Source organism: Cheilinus undulatus, linkage group 13, assembly GCF_018320785.1.
Source record: "Cheilinus undulatus linkage group 13, ASM1832078v1, whole genome shotgun sequence".
Classification (NCBI taxonomy): Eukaryota; Metazoa; Chordata; class Actinopteri; order Labriformes; family Labridae; genus Cheilinus; species Cheilinus undulatus.
The window spans coordinates 33,209,675-33,228,538 of NC_054877.1; the positions used below are offsets into that span (position 1 = coordinate 33,209,675).

The 18,864-nt window shown below is 39.5% G+C and overlaps 2 protein-coding genes across 3 annotated transcripts in view; both read right to left on the reverse strand.

The window, feature by feature from the left end:
* Positions 1–2,685: 2,685 nt before the first annotated feature.
* LOC121519637 (sodium/potassium-transporting ATPase subunit beta-3-like) lies at positions 2,686–8,494 on the reverse strand. The gene is made up of 7 exons (XM_041802429.1): positions 7,224–8,494; positions 5,870–5,998; positions 5,457–5,555; positions 5,166–5,359; positions 4,920–4,970; positions 4,371–4,457; positions 2,686–4,294 (listed from the first exon to the last, which is right to left on the reverse strand). The coding sequence occupies exons 1-7, from the start codon at positions 7,333–7,335 to the stop codon at positions 4,127–4,129; spliced, it is 840 nt and encodes a 279-aa protein (XP_041658363.1). The 5' UTR covers positions 7,336–8,494; the 3' UTR covers positions 2,686–4,126.
* A 1,948-nt stretch (positions 8,495–10,442) lies between these two features.
* The window catches only part of gk5 (glycerol kinase 5), a 28,575-nt gene continuing 20,153 nt past the window's right edge, over positions 10,443–18,864 (reverse strand). For both annotated transcript variants that reach the window (XM_041802666.1, XM_041802665.1), the window contains 4 exons: positions 18,595–18,698; positions 17,666–17,725; positions 17,231–17,364; positions 10,443–13,688 (listed from right to left, as the gene is read on the reverse strand). In XM_041802666.1, the coding sequence (XP_041658600.1) occupies positions 13,510–13,688; positions 17,231–17,364; positions 17,666–17,725; positions 18,595–18,698 (477 nt within the window). In that variant the 3' untranslated portion in view covers positions 10,443–13,509. The remainder of the gene's footprint in view (positions 13,689–17,230; positions 17,365–17,665; positions 17,726–18,594; positions 18,699–18,864) is intronic.

Sequence of the window (18,864 nt, forward strand, 5' to 3'; positions counted from 1 at the left end):
AGCATCAGATTAAGACTATTTTAGAATGCTCAGTTTTTAAAGCAGCAGGTAAGATGGGCAGAAATTACTTTTATTTCCCCCAGTAACATCGCTAATAAGTGATATCAACCTGAGGCTGGCACTTTTGAATTTTTAGTTTCTCACACTTCTTTTTAATAGTTAAAAGAATCATGAGCCTTGTCTTCAAACTGGAGGTCGTTTTCAACAAAAAGGATGTCTGTTTATGAGGACAATAGGCTCATGGTACTGTAGAACATGCAAAAAATGTTTCTTTACTTGTGCTAAAGGTATCTGCTCCAGGACAGACTTGTAAAAAGCACATAACACATATCCAGAAGGCCCAGTTTCTGCAGAAACAACACATCATGACCTTTTGACCTTACCATTTGGCTGTGCATTGGGTAGTTGGTAGGGGGGCTTACAGTCAGCATGGGATGCTGTCAGTCATTAAGAGAATTATGGTGTAATTTTTCTGATAATGAAGGCAAAGTATGAACTAAACTTCTGCTTAGAAAATGTGGAGTAAAACATTTTTAGAGATCTCAAAACATGAATAATTTCTCCCAAAGTCCTTTAAAAATTTGAAGACACTGTCAAAAAATCTGCAAGAGTTCTCAAACAATTAAAAAAATCTCTCTACATTTTGGGGAAAGTTTCTGGAAAAAGACTAAAGATTTAAATGATAAATGTTACCAAAACTTAATTGAAAATTCCGGAGAGTTCTCAAGCACATTCCTCCAAATTTTATAGAAAACTCTACCCAAAAATTCTAATCAAGTTCCCCCAAAATAAAGCCCTCAAAAATCCATTACATTTTAAAGTTGTGTACAATTTTCATACAAATTCCTCCAAATACTTGAACTAATTTTCTTATATTTCCAGGGAAACTCAGGAATTTTTTGAATAATTCAAAATCCCAAAAGCATAACAAGTAGTTAAGATTGATAGATAAGATAGTTTTACATAGTAAGTAGCTAACAAATGTATAACTAGCTACAAGTTAAACATTAAAGAATGAGTCACTGGAATACAGGAATTAGTAACTAACTACTAGTTAACGGTTAATGAATGATTAACTTACTACTAATTAACCACTAGCTGACCATAACCCAACAAATAGGTAAGGTACTGAAATTTGGAAAAGTTGGTAACACATGTATAACTGACTAAAATTTACCATTAAAAATAAAGAGTAACTAAGTATTAGTTAACCTTTAGTTAACCATAACCTAACAAATATTAAAGATACACAAATTTGGAATAGTTGGTAACTGATAAATTATAACTGACTAAAATGTACCATTAATTCATGAGTAACTAAGTACTGGTCAACCATTAGTTAACAAGCAGATAGGGTTCACAATTTTTTAATGGTTAGTAGATAACATCTGAGTAATTAACTAGTTAAAAATGAAAGAAACAGTATGCAACTACAGTAGTTAACTTTTCACAATGCAAAATGTGTGTACCTCATCTATTATGTTAAGTAATGGTTAACTAAAGGTAAGTCAGTAGTTAGTAACTCATTTGTTAATGGTTAACTTGCAGTTAGTTATTCATCAGTCACCTTCTAACTATTTAAAATGCATGTGCCTTATCTATTTGTTAAGTAACAGTTAGTTACAGTTCAGTTAGTGGTTAACAACTCATTGCTGAATTCAATTCGATTTTATTTTATTTATATAGCACATTTCATACAAATGTAAACTCAATGTGCTTTACAGAGAATAAAAACAGACGCAAAACAAACAGACAAACAGCAACAAAGATACACCATTGAGTCAAGAAAAAGAGAAATTTCAGGCAAAATAATTAATGATCTTGGACCTTGCACCAATCAGTACAGCATTTTACATATACTAATGTTGGGTTCTCCTAAAAGGAGCATATTTGCACAAAAAGATAACCTAACAGCCAAGGGCTTGAGAGAAAAGCAGTGTTTTATGGCTACTTAAGTAACTAAGTGTTTCAGCAGATCTCAGGTCAGCAGGCAGTTTGTTCCAGAGGACAGCACCATAGTGACTAAATGCACCTTTGCCAGATTTAATTGTTAACTAGTAGTTGATTATACATTTGTACCTTACCCATTTTTGTGTGTATCTTATCCATTTGTAAGTAATGCTTATTTAATGGTTAACCAGTAGTGAGCTACTCATTTGTTATCTACTAACTATGCTGATGTGTGTACTTTATTGTAAAGAGTTACCAAATATTTCACTAAATTTGCCACAATTAGAAAAAAAATCCATTGAGCACAAATTCATGATGTCACTTTGCTAATCACATCTTGCTTGTTAGATTACCCGTAATTACCCCACAGGTCCATAATAAAATTAATATAATGTGTGCTAGTTTTTAAAGATTGTTTTCTGGTCACATTTGCTTTTATTTGATCAGCTAAAGAGTGCTGGAACAACTACAAACGGTGACAGGATCAGAGTTCAAATATGGCTGGGACCAGTGCATTCAGGGCTGTACATAGCCTCTGTATAAGGGGCCCTGTTTTACCAGCTGAACTAAACTCGTACCCACCTTTGACACTTTTAATATATTGTGATGCTTTATTGGAATCATTAAAATGTACTTTATCTTGTTGCTTCTGATTTTTCAAGTTAGTAAATGAAAACAGACTACAAACTCTTTCCAGCATATATTTAAGAAATCAACAAAATAACACTAGAAAAGTTTTTTTTCTTCAAAATCACTTTTATTTCACAATTTATTTCATCAGGTCTTAAGGCACCCTGAAGAGATGTTACAAGTTGTTCTTTCAAATGCGGGTTCCTTTTAAGACTGTGTAAACATAGCTTTGAATAAGATAATTTCCTGTAAATCTTTGCTTAAATTATTTCTTTACAGTGCACAGACATTGTGTTTTGTGACAAAAATACAGTGTGAATTAAGTAAATATGGTAGATAGTGTATATATATATACATTGAAGAGTAATAGATTGGCAGACAATCAGATCAACAGGCTGAAGAAGAGAGAAAACTAACAAACAATCTTTGAGACCCAGATAGATATACAGATCACGTATAAGATATACAGTACATAGTTACAGTGAACTTTTTATTCTTGCAACGCTTCCTCAGCGAGTAATTTATACACTGTACCTTCTGTATGTGTTTGTGTTTGCATGTGTTTGTATGTTTGTGTTTGCGTGTTTGTCTCCTCAGCCACCATCGATTCGCAGCACCCCGCGAGGTGGAGCGAGACAACTTATCTAGTCCTGGACGGCTCACCCACACGTAGGCTATTGCAGTGGAGAGGTGAGTAGAAACAGGAAGACGGACAGACGGACGGACGGACATGCAGACAGACGGACAGACAGACAGCACAAGACTGCTGTTGCGGCTACGCAGGCCACAACACAAAGATCTATCTATAATTCCCTAAATATGATAAGGATCACAATGTATTTATATGTAGAAAGGGACTTTGTAATTGGCATTTCATATACAGGGATACAGTGGCTATACTTGATTATCAAGGTACGTTCCTATGAAGTCTTTGTGATGTGATAATGTGAATACTCTGGAGATGTGTGCTGCAAATGTTCTACCTTCTCACTTGTACTATACAGCAAGATAAAAATCCTCTCAACATCGGCAGTAATACAGTCATTCGTACATTTCAGAGAGATGAAAACAACACTCACTTCCTGACAGCAGGAAGATCTAAAAACCATAAAAAAAGACGTATCTGCATTACACAACAGCTCCAAATGGCTTGGTTGCAATGGCTATAAGTTATCTAATCACACCTATGCTGAAAACAAAAAAAAAAGGTTGAAGGATGAGCAGTGCAACGGGTGAATGAAGGATGGACAGGTAGGTAGATGGAGGAGCAGAGCCTGTTTGATGTTCTGGGGATGTTTGCGGAGGTCGGCAAGGAATCATGAAGGAAAGAAAGGTCAGAAATGTCATCAAAGCAACATTCAGTATCTGTATCTGACTGGCGACTCAACTGCATCAAACTGCTGGGCGACATCCCCCCAAAAAATGCCACCTTTGTGACAAATTTGACACTTCCTTCCTTTTTATTTAAATTTTTAAACACAAATCCTTAGCAAACGTTGGCAGCCTCTGCATCGGGGTTCTCCCGTATACCGTCTTTCTTCTCTTCTTACTCGACCACCTTGATCCTGAAGGTGACGCGGCCCAGGAACTTGTCCCTTTCGTCATTGTTGCGGAGGTCAGAGCCCTCTACCCTGCACTCTACTGGCAGCTCCTTGTTGTAGTCCTCCTTGGTAAGGAGCAGCTTCACGGCCACCAGGGGCTGCACGTAATTCTCCTGCATGAAGAAAACATGTCAAAAACATGCCCATATGAGGATGCTGGTGATTTAGGGGCAGGGCAGGGATACTTACGTGAGCTCTCTTGCCGTAGTAGGGGAAATACATTTTATCAATGCGCCCCTCACTGGGGAAATACTGCATTTGAATCTGGTTGTCCCTCTGAATAAAGGAAAATATTTTAGTCAGTGTATCACCAAAGGGTGCTCGTTTCATTTGTTAATGAGACAGTTTTTTCTGACATCACGAGACAGGACACAAAAGAAAATGACCCTAAGTTGTTAGCAGTGGTTTAAATGAATCTCTTCTAAATATATCTCAAAATGACACTCTAAAATGGCACCATGATGGGTTTAAAGGCGGTTATATAATATAAAAAATATTCTACGGGCCTTATTATCTCTTTAATTTCCATATTATCTTACCCTAAAGCCGTCAGTGACAGCATGCAGAAAGAAAGAAATCAGACACAAAAAAAACAAAGAAAAAGGAAGAAATGAAATCAACAGAAAGAAAAATATTGAGACTGTTATGATCACCAAGTGCTATTTTTATGAGAGAAATGAAAAGGAAACACGCTACACATACAAGCAAGTGGCACATGAGTTATATCATCGTATTTACTTTGACTGTGCAGTTGATGTAAGGGTCTCCACGGGGCCTCAGGCCAATAATCTGCGAAGTGATGGAAACAGTAGAGGGTGAGACGACTGCACGCGAGGAGCTGAAAATTAATCAACTTAATGCTTTATTTCTGGAACTGTCAGCAAGAGATTAAACGAATAGAGATTAGACGCTGCCAGGGAAGGAAGAAAGGCTCGACACTGTACATTTTTAAAGCAGGTTTGAGGATTTTCTGATGTTTGTTACCCTGTTCAGTTTGAGAAGCACGCATGGTCGTCCCTCAGAGTATCCAAAGTTGGTGTCGGAGAGGCCGGAGCAGAGGCTCAAAAAGCCCCTCTTGAAGCGACAAGCTTTCTTGGTCATCTCCTCGGTGTCCTCCTGGATGAAATACTCTCCTCGAGGGCAGTCGATGTTCCTCTCCTGCTCAGTATCGTTATAGCCTGCGATGGAGAGAGAGTTCATTTAAAGGAATGAGTCACTGGAAATCTGTTTTAATATTCATTTATCTCTCTGTCCATCAGGGAGTGGTGCACTTACTCTGCAGGAAGGACTCCAGGTGTTGGACGTACTGAGCGTACTTCAACGGGTCAGATTTGTTGAAAGCAATGTCCAGAGAGGCGGGACGTATCACCAGCCCTGCCAAAAAAAAAAAAACCCACATAAAACATCAAGTAAAGTAGCAAACAATCCCAACAGGAGGAACTAATGCACATCCAGCAATGGAATTTGTCTCGAGTTACAGCCAAACAGAAAACATTCCCGGGCTCGGCTGCTGATATCACACACAGGAAGAGACTTTCAAAATAGATCGATGCAAAAAGCAGCTGTAATGTTGCACATTATTGTGACAGCAGCTCATCGGTGCGAGTATGAATAATGAATGCTTAAAAGAGAAGTTACTGCAGCTGAAAGCCCCCCATGTTTTCCTCTGAGCATGGAGAGACTCTTACCTGGACTGGGAACGCGGTCTCGATACCTCGGCACATTGTCGTCCAGAGTGAGCAGCAGCACCCACATGGTGAGGGCGAACATACCGGCCAGGAAACAGTAGAAAACCAAGTAGAAGAGCAGGATGAGAGCTGGAGGGGGTTGGAACAGAGAGAGAAATGTGACATAATGAGGAAAAGAGACATAAAAACAGGTCATGTATAATTAACTAGGAGCATTTTCCACACACATGCTCGGACAAATGCTTCCTCTTAAGAAAACTGTCATTTGAATGCACAACCTCTTTGAGAGAAACCATCTTGGATCAGGGGGAAATGCTAGCAAATGCTAGCTAATCTGAGCCCATTTTCACTCAAATCACAACAAATTTTAGGATGCGCTGCAGTCCTCTAGGCTGCTTAAACATGGTTTATATCATTCAGGGGGTGGAGGAGGAAAAGAGCTCGGTTAAGGAAACATCTGACTCAAAATGGTTCACTTCCATCCAGCCTGCTCAGCATGGATGCCCTCTAAGTTGACAGGAGGAGGGGGGAGAATAAAACGGGATGGACCCCTCAGCTTCCTGCTGTACATCCCCCCTTTCTCCCATTCCTCTCCAACAGTATCCCACAATGCACCTGCCTAGTGCGTGAAAGAGAGAGAAAGAGGAGAGAGGGGAATCCCATTTGACCTTGACAGGCATGCTAATGTGGGCGGCCATGCAACTGCAATGGAGCATCCCACTGCACAGCAGCACAGGGGCCCAGGCAGCCCGACAGCACCGCGCGAGCCTATAGGAGCCGGCTGCTGGAGAGAGGGTGGGTGCTGTGTTACTACCTCACCGTGGAAATGACCGGGGAATCATTACATAAAAAAATGTATGGCCTGGTGAGGAAAAATTGAGCTCAGGAATGCTGTAGCACAGTCCTCATGGATGATTAGGTAATGGGGGGTTTAATCAGCTGGAGTCTGTGCTGTTATAATCCTGATAATCCTTTTTATTCAGGTGATAAATATGTCTTTGAATAAATCTCTGCTGTTTCACTGGTGATCACCTGGTTGGTTAGTTCTGCCTATGCAGCAAAGAAAGGCTGGAGCACACCTTTCCTAGCATCATTCATCTTCCTCTTGGTACAGGCTTCTCCTTTACACCTTTCATGTAGGCCAATGATGGCTCCTTCGTTAAAACAATATCTATATGGCTGTCAATGTAGTCCATCCATGCATAGACACATAAAGAAGGCTTTACATGAAGGAGACACTCTTCTATTAGAGCTTTGATGCTGACAAAATGGAGACACCACATGAGGTGAAAACAGCGTGAATGTCATAGCACGTCTCCTTATGAAATGCTGTAAAAACTGGGGGGATTCTTACCCCAGCTGCTGGCCGTGCGACCGAGCAGCTCCCCGGTCCTCGGGTTGTAGATGGAGTCCTTCCAGCTGGACGTGTTCTCCTTGTTGGCCGGTTTATCCTCGGTGCTCGCCATGGTGATGTCCTCTCCTTTTTTGTTGGTCTGTTGGTATTTTGACCCCCCAAAAATGTGTGCACTCTTCTTCTCCCTTTAAAAAAAATGCAGAAAAAAGGGGGCAGCGGGCGATGTGGTGAGGCAGGCGAAGAAGAAGCCGGCGAGGCGGCGGTGAGTGGAGTGGGCGGTGAAGAGAGAGAGGGAGAGAGAGAGAGGGAGAGAGAGAGAGAGAGGGGGGAGAGATGCTCTGCTGTAACAAAAAAAATCGAGAAGGGGAAGGTGAGGAAAGAAGAAGAAAAAAAAACCTGTGACGTGAACGCTAGCCCCGCCGTGGCAGCTGATGCAGTGCGAGCAGATGGATGTACATTGGCTAATGACGAGAGACGCACGGAGACGCACCGTTACGCGCACAAATTATAAATAGAGCGCATAATATCTCTCTTATCATCAATTAAAATATAATTCTTGCAAGCATGGGGGACAGGCTTGGGGTCTCCATTTTACATAAAAGACTGGGGATCCTGAAGGGAAACACGACAAAAACGCCAAATTAAACCGTCTCTCCAGGAGTTTAAGAGCTCATGTTGAGGAACCATCTCCACTTATGCTCTCCCCTATGGTATCACGACACTATTATGCATCAGATCCACTGCAACAGCTCGTGAGTCACCAAAATATAACCAATCCAGTAGTCAAGAGTGCACCTGAGCTGTATATTTCCACATCTATGAAAGCCCTGCGTATCAGTTTACAGTTAAATGTACATATATACGCAAATAAATGCCAGTGATCATCATATCTGAGGCCCACGAGGATGCTATTTGTGACTGACTGGTTGAGCATAGATATTTGGAGCATTTGCCAATCCTTGTTGCTATGGCAATTCAGCACTACTGAAAGAATGTGTGTGAGAGAGGGAGAGACAGAGAGGAAAGAGTTACAGTATTATATTTATTGTGTTATTGCTGACATTAGTGTTTTTGATTTGTTTTGTATTTGCCGCATGTCAAGTTAGTGGTTCTATTTGTACCTCACAGCTTTGTAAAAGGCTTTTTTGAAACTTTCCTGCCAATAAGAGCTTTGTGAATTAATAGTATTAGTTTAAATCTCAGTTTCCTATGCATAAGCCAAACAGCAGCAAACACACAAAAAGGCACATATAGTTGCATCTAGTATGTTAATATCAGTACATTTAATCTAAACTTAGCACAAAAAGGAGGGAAATTTGTGTTTGGTTGATTATTTCTTTGATGTAACAATGCTTCTTGGCAAAAAATGTTATACCTTTGGAAAGCCTGTTTATTTCCCCATTTAAATGGTGCCACATTTGTAAGGAGCATGCATTTGTAGGATGAGCAGCAGAGCTGAGTGTGTGGGTTGCACTCATGAAAAATCTTTGCTGCCAGTGCCAAACAGCTTATTTTACTGTTGCTATGCTGATAGCTGCAACGATGGCGTAGCATCATCTGACCACCTCAAGAATTTGGGAGTGAAGAGGAAGGAATGTCCCGACCTCAACCCCATTGAACACTTGAGGGATCAGCTTGGGTGTGCTGTTTGTGCCAGAGTGACCAACACAACCACACTGGCTAACTTGTGACAAATGCTGGTTGAGGAATGGGATGCCATCTCACAGCAGTGTGTGACCAGCGTGAGGAGGAGGTGCCCGGCTGTTGTGGCTGTGTATGGTTCTTCCACACGCTACTGAGGCTCCTGTTTGTTAAATGAATAAGTTGCCAATGTGTTTTGTTTCTTCAGACTTCAATCATCCAATCCACCAAGGAAGTCAAAGGCAGAATAAGCTGTTTGGCATTGGCAGAGAAGATTCAGCAAATGTTTCATATTTACTCTGCTTTATTTCCACATATTTTTAATTTGATGCTTTGGCAACATTGTTCTTGAAAGTTTCACACCAATGGAGTCCTTTGACTTAAATTGGATTAAATTGAGGGGGAGGGGTAGAGAGAGAGAGAGAGAGAGAGCACGAGCATAGTGTGCACTGTAAACAGATGTGTCAAAGTTAACAGAGAACATCCCTTTTCTCGGGGGAATAAAGCAAAGCCGACATCTTAGTGAAGCTGTTTCACATTCACATCAATAAATGAGCTTCACCTGCACAGTAAATCTGTCATTTGATTCCTCTTCCAGCCTCTGCTCTGCCGCTGTGTGCAGCACGTGTACAGCATGTCGTGCAACTGACTGAAGTGAACTGAACTGAGAGAGATGGAGTTAGGTGCTCAGGCAGCAGGGGGAGAGGCTGAGACGCTGACTGGAAGAAAAAAAAAAAAACAAGACAAAAGCTTAACTTCCAACCCCCTGACACTCCAGAGAACAATCCCAGTGTGTCACAAACCGAGAAGAGAGAGAGGGGGGAGTTATATAATGACCCCTGATGCAGGGTTCAGCTAGTATGGGGGAGGGGGACCAGAGCGGTGGTCGCATTGCATCCAGTTCCTGCTGTCAGTTTGAATTTGTTGCAAAGCAGGTCCACCACAACTCATACAATGCGGTTACCAAGCACAATACCAGCACACAGAGCCATTTTACTGATTAGTGCGAGAGCCGGCTGCACTGATTCATGGTCTGCTCCTGTCTGTCTCACTCACTCCAGCACATTTTTCTCTGTGAAGGCATCTCACTGCAAGCCAAGCCCACTGGAGGAAAAAGAACTGGCTGTGTTTGATTGACAGGAAGAGGAGGGGTTAACAGAGGAGCTTTACTGTACAGATCTGTGAGATGTACAGAAAACTCATTTCTGCTCATCCTCTGAAGGGACGAGTGCACAATCCTCCCATTGTTTGGGAAATCCCTCTTTCTGTGCTCTCAATTAGCGCCCCCTTCACCATACCAGCACCATGAGCAGGAAAACACACCCCATTTGTTCTCAGTCACTCCATCCGCGAGCTGCCATAGCAACCCTCACAGCCAGATTGGTCACATCAATGGGAAGCAATCCCTGCACTCATCTGAGCAGCCTGTGTTTCTGATAATTCCCCAGGCACAAGACAAACGGCATTTCCCCAGAGTGCATGAGGAGGTAAAATCCTTTAGACGGCATCTGTTGGCTCACCGTGTCAGTGACATCGTCACCTTGTATGCACGACACTCAAATCATCACACGCAACAACTGATCAATCATGTTTTTAATACCCAAGTCAGACAAAGTGGATCGTATTCATTCGGTCTGCTAACAAAATTATAAATGTTCTCATATTTCCCAGCAGCTCGGGATAACATTTGCCATTCAAAAACTGAATGATTTACAAAGTGTTCAAAACCAGTGCTGAGGTGTTAACTGATGCATTATTCACAAATACACTTTGCATAACAAACCTTTTAGATGTAGAAAAATATTATATCATTAAGACAGAGATATTTAACAGCAGGAAGACCACACCTAGAACAGCTACATTTCCCTAGTAATTTTTCAACATTTTATCAAAACAAGGCAAAAAAACAGGCAATTTTTAGTCAAAATGACATCATCATGAGATGCAATCATAACCACACACTAACAAGTCAGATTTGACTCTGCACAAATCACATATAATCCAATATAAGCATTTTTTCAGGGCAAGTTCAGTCCACAGTTATTTTCCTGACCATCTTGCTTTTAAACAATGCATTAGTTCATGTAAACATGCACACATTGAAATGATATCATTGCAAATTTTGAAGACATCATGAATTTATAAAAGCTGTTACAGCAAACAAACTTTTTAGAAAAGATCCTCAGTTTGACCAAATGATCCAATAAAAAGTTGGTAACACTTTTTAAAAGCTGAAACTAATTAGCTGGTACCTAGTTTTTTTTTTTTTTTAGTAATTACGTAACTATTTTATAATAATGATCATCAATAATTTGTAATGTCTCAAGAATAAGGTGGTGATTACCTAGTTATAACTTGGAATATTACCAAGTAATTATTTTGAAATACTGTAATATTAAAGGAGTATGTACCTAGTAATAATTCATTAATAGTCAAGTAATTCCTTTTAATATCATGGTAATTAGGTGGCATTTAAACAAATCATTTCTTAAAAAAGCTGACAGTTTTTCCTTACAAGTTGCTTGATAATTCCCAAAACATTTCTTTATTTTTGCCCACTAAATTAAAGTGAGTCCTTCCTTATTAAGTTTCAGCTAACTTTTAGGTAATAACTTTATTCATTACTTAAATTTGTATTTCATAAGCAAATATTTTTGGTACTTTCTGCATATCAGCCACTTAATTAAAGTGAGTCCTTCCCTCAATTCCCCATATTTTTTTGGTTGTTTCTTAATGCTTCGCGTTAAAATTTCAAGGTAATTTCTGAATACATTCCTTCATGATGCACAAGTCATTTGTAGGTAAGCATTTTGAATATTTATATATACTTATAACTATATGCACAATATAACACATTTTAAGTATGTTTAAAAATTATACAGACACTGATGTTACTGTAAAGAGGCATGATTAATAGTCAAGAGTGCTTATAAATGAAGCTTTCATTAATTCATGCAAGAAACAGTAGTCATACACCCAGCCGTGATCAGATGATGATCAGCTGATCTTAATTATTACCTCCCAGCTCCCACAGCTGATCACACCTCTTGAATTTAAATATGATTCTCATCTCACAAATCCCTGCCTGCAGTAATTCTGCTGCTGCAGCTGGCAAAGCTCAACCTCCTCCATCCCAGCCTCCTCCTTTATAGCATAAAGCTTTTGACTCTCATATTCAGATTCATGCTACGATGGATTTGGCTTTTGAATTAATTTTATTGTTTTCATTAAAGACCAGGGGTTTCCAGCCATGCACTCTCTGGAAAGTCAAAGCATGCTGCTTGACTAACCCATGGATCATATTTTGAGCAGAGCCTTCTAGACCAAGTAAAACTGTATATTCATTTTGCAATAAAATGGTTAAATGTATGAGGAGAGTGTTCCTGACTCAACTATAGTTATGTTATAGGTGTGTTACAAAACATTGAAAGTATACTTTTAATATGTTAAAAATGTGTTATAGAGGTAAGAGGCATAGATGGGTTACCATTGTGCCTTAAATGGAACTTAACACAAGGACAGGTTTTTTTTTAATTAAATGGAAAATACTTGAGAATTATGGAGGAAGGGCTCACTTTAATTTAGCGGGCTGTTATGCAGAACTTACCTAAAAATGACTTGTGAATTGTCAAGGAATGTATTAAAAAATGACCTAAAAATTAAAAGAAATTATGTGATAATCAATACATTAACCCAAGGTAAATACTCCTTTAATACTGCCATATTTTCAAATTATTACTAGGTAACATTCCAAGTTTTTGCTAGGTTATTATTTTCCACCTTATTCTTGAAATTAATATGAATTACTCTAAAATGACTAGGTTATTACTTGTTCATTAGAGCCTACTTAAATAAAGTATTACCAAAAGTCCTATCACAGTCCTCTTTCACAAAGCTTATTTTGTAGTTCTCACTGACAGGGATGTGTGATACATCACAGTAGAAGAGAGCCAGGTGCAGAAGCACTCAAATCCAGTTGGTTTCCTGTATTTAGGATGTTTGTTCCATTGCAAAAATCACCAAATTGTGATTATGTTAACTCTAAATGTGCGTTTAAGTGCTGTGTTAAACTATAAACAGACACCATGAAGGATCATATTTTCTTCTAAACACTGTTAGATCAAATATAAGAGGTTCATACGACAGAAAAGAATTACAGTGACTTAGTTTTAATATCACAGCTTCCTAGTTTAATTCTTGAGGTGTCATGAAGGCTTAAGCTCGGTCTTTATTTTCCTCACAGAGGATCCGTCTGAATGTGATATCACTGATTTGACTGTTCTCTTATTAGCATGTGGCATGTGGTTGCTATGGGAGAGGTCATAAATTAAAAACCTGTACAAACAGTCCTTAGCGCCCCCATGTGGAAAGTTGTGCAGAGTATTCATTCTGATAAAATACTGTAAAAAACAGAGGTATAATTGATTGAGAAATACAACAAATAAACATGAAGACATTGATGTAAATGTAAAAGACCCCAAGTGAAGGTGGCTGACAGCAGTCAAACCTGAATGGACCTTTGATATTCTTTTTTAACTCAAGTAAAGCCTTTGTAAAAAGTCTGCTATCACATGTATTCAGAGCTTGTGCCAAAACCTCTCACCCTGTTAAAACCCTGGATCTTCCTAACAGTGCATGCCCAGTTTTAAGTCTTGTTGTACCAGTTCATGGAGCGTTTGAGAGCTCTCTCCCAGCTCTGGAGGACAGGGAGGTATTCCCGATTTGGGCCTCCTGCAGGTTGAGACAGTTGGGGTTCTCCTCGGGGGAGGAACACCTTGTCAGTGTTCTGCAGCTTCTTCAGCTCCTCTCTGGTCTTCCAGAAACCTGTAGTGACAAAGACAGGGATAAAAATAATTTAAAAAAACATGACAGAGTAGAGACATCCAGTGCTTAATAAAAGACTAAAAAACAGCTATGAGTGGTAGAGATTATGAAGTACAGCTCTGTCTGTACATGCCTGAAAGTCTGATTATACAAAGGTTAAGGGAAAATTACTGCATTACTGATATAAAGCTCTGGAAAGCAGAGTATGTCTCTCCTGGGCTGAGTTTGTGTTTTAAATAAAATAACTTTTTGTTTTATTGTGCACAAAATTTCTTCAAACTTCCCAACTAACATATTAAAGTTTTACTAACATAAAATGAAAACTGGTTCAGATCACAAAAAGATCCTGTATTTATCAATTCAAAGAAAAAGAAGAATTTCTTCCGTTGCATGCATATTTCTTTATCAACAGGTAGGCTAAATGGTATCAACATTCACTCATTTTTGACCTGCCTAAAGCTCCTCTGCCACTTCAACACTCTGTCTGGTGTCCTTGTTGTTATTTCCATTTCGGTATGTTTATGCAGCCTAAAAATAAAAAGAATATGGGCCAAAGTAATCTATTCAAAGGAGGTAGGTTTTTGGGCAGTCACCAGTCAGGTCATTTAAAGGGTCCTAACAAGTAAGAGATACAGGTGGATTTTGAGGGAAAACTAGCTGTCCCCCAAGAGAAAGTTTGCACTAATTTCAGGTCTAACTTTTCATGAGGAAAGAGAGACAAGAAAGAGAAGATCAGAGGGACAGAACAGTTTTTGTCAACCTCAATTTAGGCCCCCTCTGGCATTATTCCTCCTCATTCAAATCCACTGACTGGTTTAATAGCTTTATCTGAAGTCTCCTTGGAGCTGAGGTCAGACTACACGTTTTCAGCACAATTATGGTCTGTTCCCACAATCATAGGTTTAGGGACCTGTTGGCCCTGAAAATCTGTGGAGTCACCCCATGTAGTGTGACAACCAGAAACACGGCTAACACACCTCCTGACAGAAAGTCTAGCATGTTTGATTTTTGTCCTGCCTTCTACAATTTTCTGTGATGCCAGTGATATTGACCAATAAGAGCACAGGGACCCTGGACGCACAGCAGTCATGCATAAAAACAAACAAACAACAAAGTAAAAAAGGAGTGATGAAGTTGGTGCTGTGAGACAATGAGATGGGATAAGTTAGTCTAGCTGCTGCAACAGCATCCCTGCTTTTATGGCGTGTCACAGAGGACAATCAGGAGTGACTAAAAAAAGAGAAAGGACACAACCCAGTAAGTACAGTGCATAAAAAAAGTCTTCACCCCTTTGGGTGTTTTACCCTTTCATCAACTTTAAAAATCAATCATTGCCAATATAATTTGGCTTTTTTTGATAAACACAAATGCCTCAAAGTGGAAACGGATTTCTACCAAGAAATGTCAATTATATAAAAATATGTCATGTAAAATAAGTAACATCATAAATATTCACCCCCCTCAAGTCAGTATTTAGTAGATGCACTTTTGGTTGCAATCCCAGCACTGAGTCTGTGGATAGGTCTCTATCAGGCTTGCACATCTGGACACTGAAATTTGACTCCACTCTTTGCATAACTACCCCAGCTCTGTCAGATTGCACAGGAAAGGTGTGAACAGCCCTTTCAAGTCCAGTCACCAATTCTCTATTGGACTGAGGTCTGGGCTTTGACTCGGCCACTCCAGAACATTCACCTTGTTTGTCTTTACACTATTTCTGTGTAGTTTTCGCTGTACGCCCTAGGTCATTGTCATGCTGGGAAAAAAAAAATACTCTCTTTCAAGCTGCAGTTTCCTTGCAGACTGAATAAGATTGTGCCCCAAGATTTTCCTACAATTTCCCATTCACTTTACCCTTAAAAGCTATCCAGGGCCTGCTGCTGCTAAGAAGTATCCCCACAGCATTATGCTGTCACCACCGTGCTTCACAGTGGGGATGGTGTGTTTGTGGTGATGTGCGGTGTTTGGTGTCCACCAAACATAGTGTCTTGTCTTATATCTTTATCTCCCATAATGCTTTGACTAGTGAAGAACTTGAGCATTGTTGTTGTATGCAGAGTCTCTCCCATCTCAGCTGCTGAAGCTTGTAGCTTGTAGTAGTCATTGTTATCTTGAAAGCCTCTCCTGCTAGTACCCTTCTTGCACAGTCACCCAGTTTGTGAGGACAGTCTGATCTAGGCAGATTTACACATGTGCAATATTCCTTTCATTTCTTGATGACAAATTTACCTGAACTCCTGGGGATGCCCTGGAAATTTTTCTGTATCAGTCCCCTGACCTTTAATTTTCAGTAACCACTCCTCCAAGTTGCTTGGAGTGTTATTTTGTCTTCATGGTGTAATGGTAGCCAGGAATACTGATTTATCAGTGATTGGACCTGCCAGATGCAGGCTTCTTTATACTACAATCACTTGAGACAAATTCACTACACTCAGGTGACCTATTTTAAACATTTTGAGACTAGGAGCACTAATTAGCTGGACCTCTGTTGGATTAGGTCAGTCACTTGAATATTTATGCAGTCACTTACTTTACATTACATATTTTTGTTTGACATTACTTTGTAGAAATCTATTTTCCCTGACATTAATATTTCCTTCTGTGTTCTCACACCAGACATCTCAAATCGCATTAAAGCTGTATGTTCAAACTTACAGCTCAACCTGCAAAAATTTTCTGAAAATTTTTCATGAATTTTGTGTCTTTAGGTGGGAGGAGCTGTACCTGAGTTGAAATTCAAAAGAATATTGGAATAGAAAGGCTTCCATGCATTTATAGATGCCAATAAAAGGAAAATTTGAAGAGGTCTCTCTTCCTGGGTAAAAAACATGAATATTCTGTTGGCTTAGATCAAAAACAAACTTTGCATTTACACAAACAGAGCATCTTTTTGTTACCTCGTTCAAACATTATTTTCTGCAAATCAAAGGCCTAAATTTGAATATTGTATTTGGATACTGGTAGAAATGTACACAATAAATTCTCAACAAATGTCATGGGACCCAAAATCAAATAGAAGCATGTTAAAAAAAAACCCTGTTTTGCAGTGGCTTCTTCATTTTTCAGGAGCTTCTGGCTACTGATCCTCTAAAATTAATCTTCCTCTAACACTTGTTTCACATTAATATTCAGGCATCAGCACCTCCTGTTTTTGGCCTGTTAGAAAACAACAACACATCTATCTTCCATGTTTAATTTGATTAAATACTGACTAATGTATAATTATCTAATTACATAATGCGAATAATTAAATGGAAAACAGGTTACATAACGGAGAGAGGAACGATCCACATTGCCTCTTCTGCTGGCTCCAAAAATAAAACTAGGACTTTTGATCTTAACTTTTCAAAATGAAGCTCAATGTCATGACTGAGCATATTTATATATTTTATGGGGAAACAAAGAAAGAAAAGATATGTTGAAGAGCTGCTTTTCATTTCATCTCCACATCATAAATCCTCACAATCTTCTGCTATAAACCTGCGACTGAGGACATCATGATTCACTGTTTTAATGCTGTTTACAAGTCTGTGTCTGCTTACCAACTTCAAGTCCAGCGACAAACGCGGCCCCTAAACATGACATGTCATGGTGCTCGGGTCTGGCCAGCTTTCTGCTGAACAGGTCTGCAGTCAGCTGCATGACAAAGTCGTTGGAGGAAACTCCTCCATCCACCCTGAGGCAGAAAAACGAGCACTCAATTACACAGCAGCTCACTTACTGTAACAGCATCACAGCAGAAACAAATACCCATAATGCACTGCAAATGAAAAGTGCTGAACTGCATTAGTAGAGGCAACATACACAGGAGTTCTCTCAGTTTCTCAGTTACAACAAATGTGCTGGCTAAAGTCCAAATCCCTCAGTCAGATATTGCAATGTAAGCTGGGAAATCAGAGAGCCCAGTCTAATGTAAACGCTGATACAACTACAGTCTGATGTTTAATCCACACAGGGAGTAAAAAATATATCTGTACCTGATCTTTGTGATGGGAATGTGAGTTTCTCTAAGCATCAGCTCGTACAGCTGCTTGTTTCTGCAAAGAAAGCAAAACCAAAGTTAGTTAGATGTTAGGCCTTGATGATTCCAAAAATCTCAAAGATGCCCTGATCCGCCGGGCATACACTGTGTGAATTTCATCCATTTCAGACACTAATTTTGAGTCGCACGACTTGCTTGGAGGTCACGCCAACTGTCAGTCAGATCGTGCCTTGTTTCGTTTATTGTGATGTGTCGGGGAGATACGATGGCCAACCGTGACCTGACTACGACCCGCTGCTCCTGACTGGCTGGCTGGATTTCTGACATGTTTGATATTTTATAACAGTAAACAATCCCCAATTCAGGGGCATTTTTAACCTTTGTAAACTGTCAGACAGCATTTTAAATCGCCATCACAACACGATAGGCATGTCTTCTCTGACTAAAATAAAGGACATAAACAAGAAGGAGATAGCTGACAGAGAATATTTGCTATTATTTAGCTGCTAGTTGTGTGTGCTGGTGATGCTGTTTATGTGTGCGAGTTAAAGCGATGGTGAGAGCGGTTCTGTCACTGTTTATGGCTGTTTGAGTCATGCAAATGAGACAATAGATTAGATTTTAACCTCTTTCTGTCAGTCTTTTCAAAGGAAACTTCATGGACATTTATCACAGTCTGAACCAACCTCACTTAGAAAGTGTGCACTCTCTACTCTCTGCTTGTGTGCATACAGGAAACAATGGCGACTGAAACTGATTAGATTATGTTTGAGTTTATGAATTTTGAGCAGCAGTTGATTTGCAAAGAAGAATAGGCTGCTAAACTGTATTCTAAACACCAGTTTTCACCATGCACATCTTTACATATTATACTGAAATAAACGAGGAGGAAAATTGATGTGACCTAAAATAAAATGACCTCACCTGAAGGCGATAGACTCTAGGATGGCTCGGACCAGGTGGCATTTGGTGGTTGATGGTTTAAGACCCATGAGGGAGGCACAGGCTTTGGGGTCATTCAGAGGAGCCTTTGGATAATAAAGTAAATATATTAAACTTTCATTGGTGTTTTACATTTCAATCAAAGCACAAATGCATCTGGTCAGAAAGAATGCATCTGTTTTAGCATTATATACACAATTTTTCATACAACTCTTGATTTTAAAAACACAAAATCATGGATGTTTAAATCAA

Bases quoted from the DNA above. Each gene is read 5' to 3' on its own strand.
- LOC121519637 (XM_041802429.1), bottom strand. From the start codon at position 7,335: ATGGCGAGCACCGAGGATAAACCGGCCAACAAGGAGAACACGTCCAGC. The intron at 5,360-5,456 runs GTAAGTGCACCA...TCTCCATCGCAG, and splicing joins CCTGGAGTCCTTCCTGCAGA to GCTATAACGATACTGAGCAG. The intron at 4,295-4,370 runs GTAAGTATCCCT...TTCTTCATGCAG, and splicing joins ACTACGGCAAGAGAGCTCAC to GAGAATTACGTGCAGCCCCT.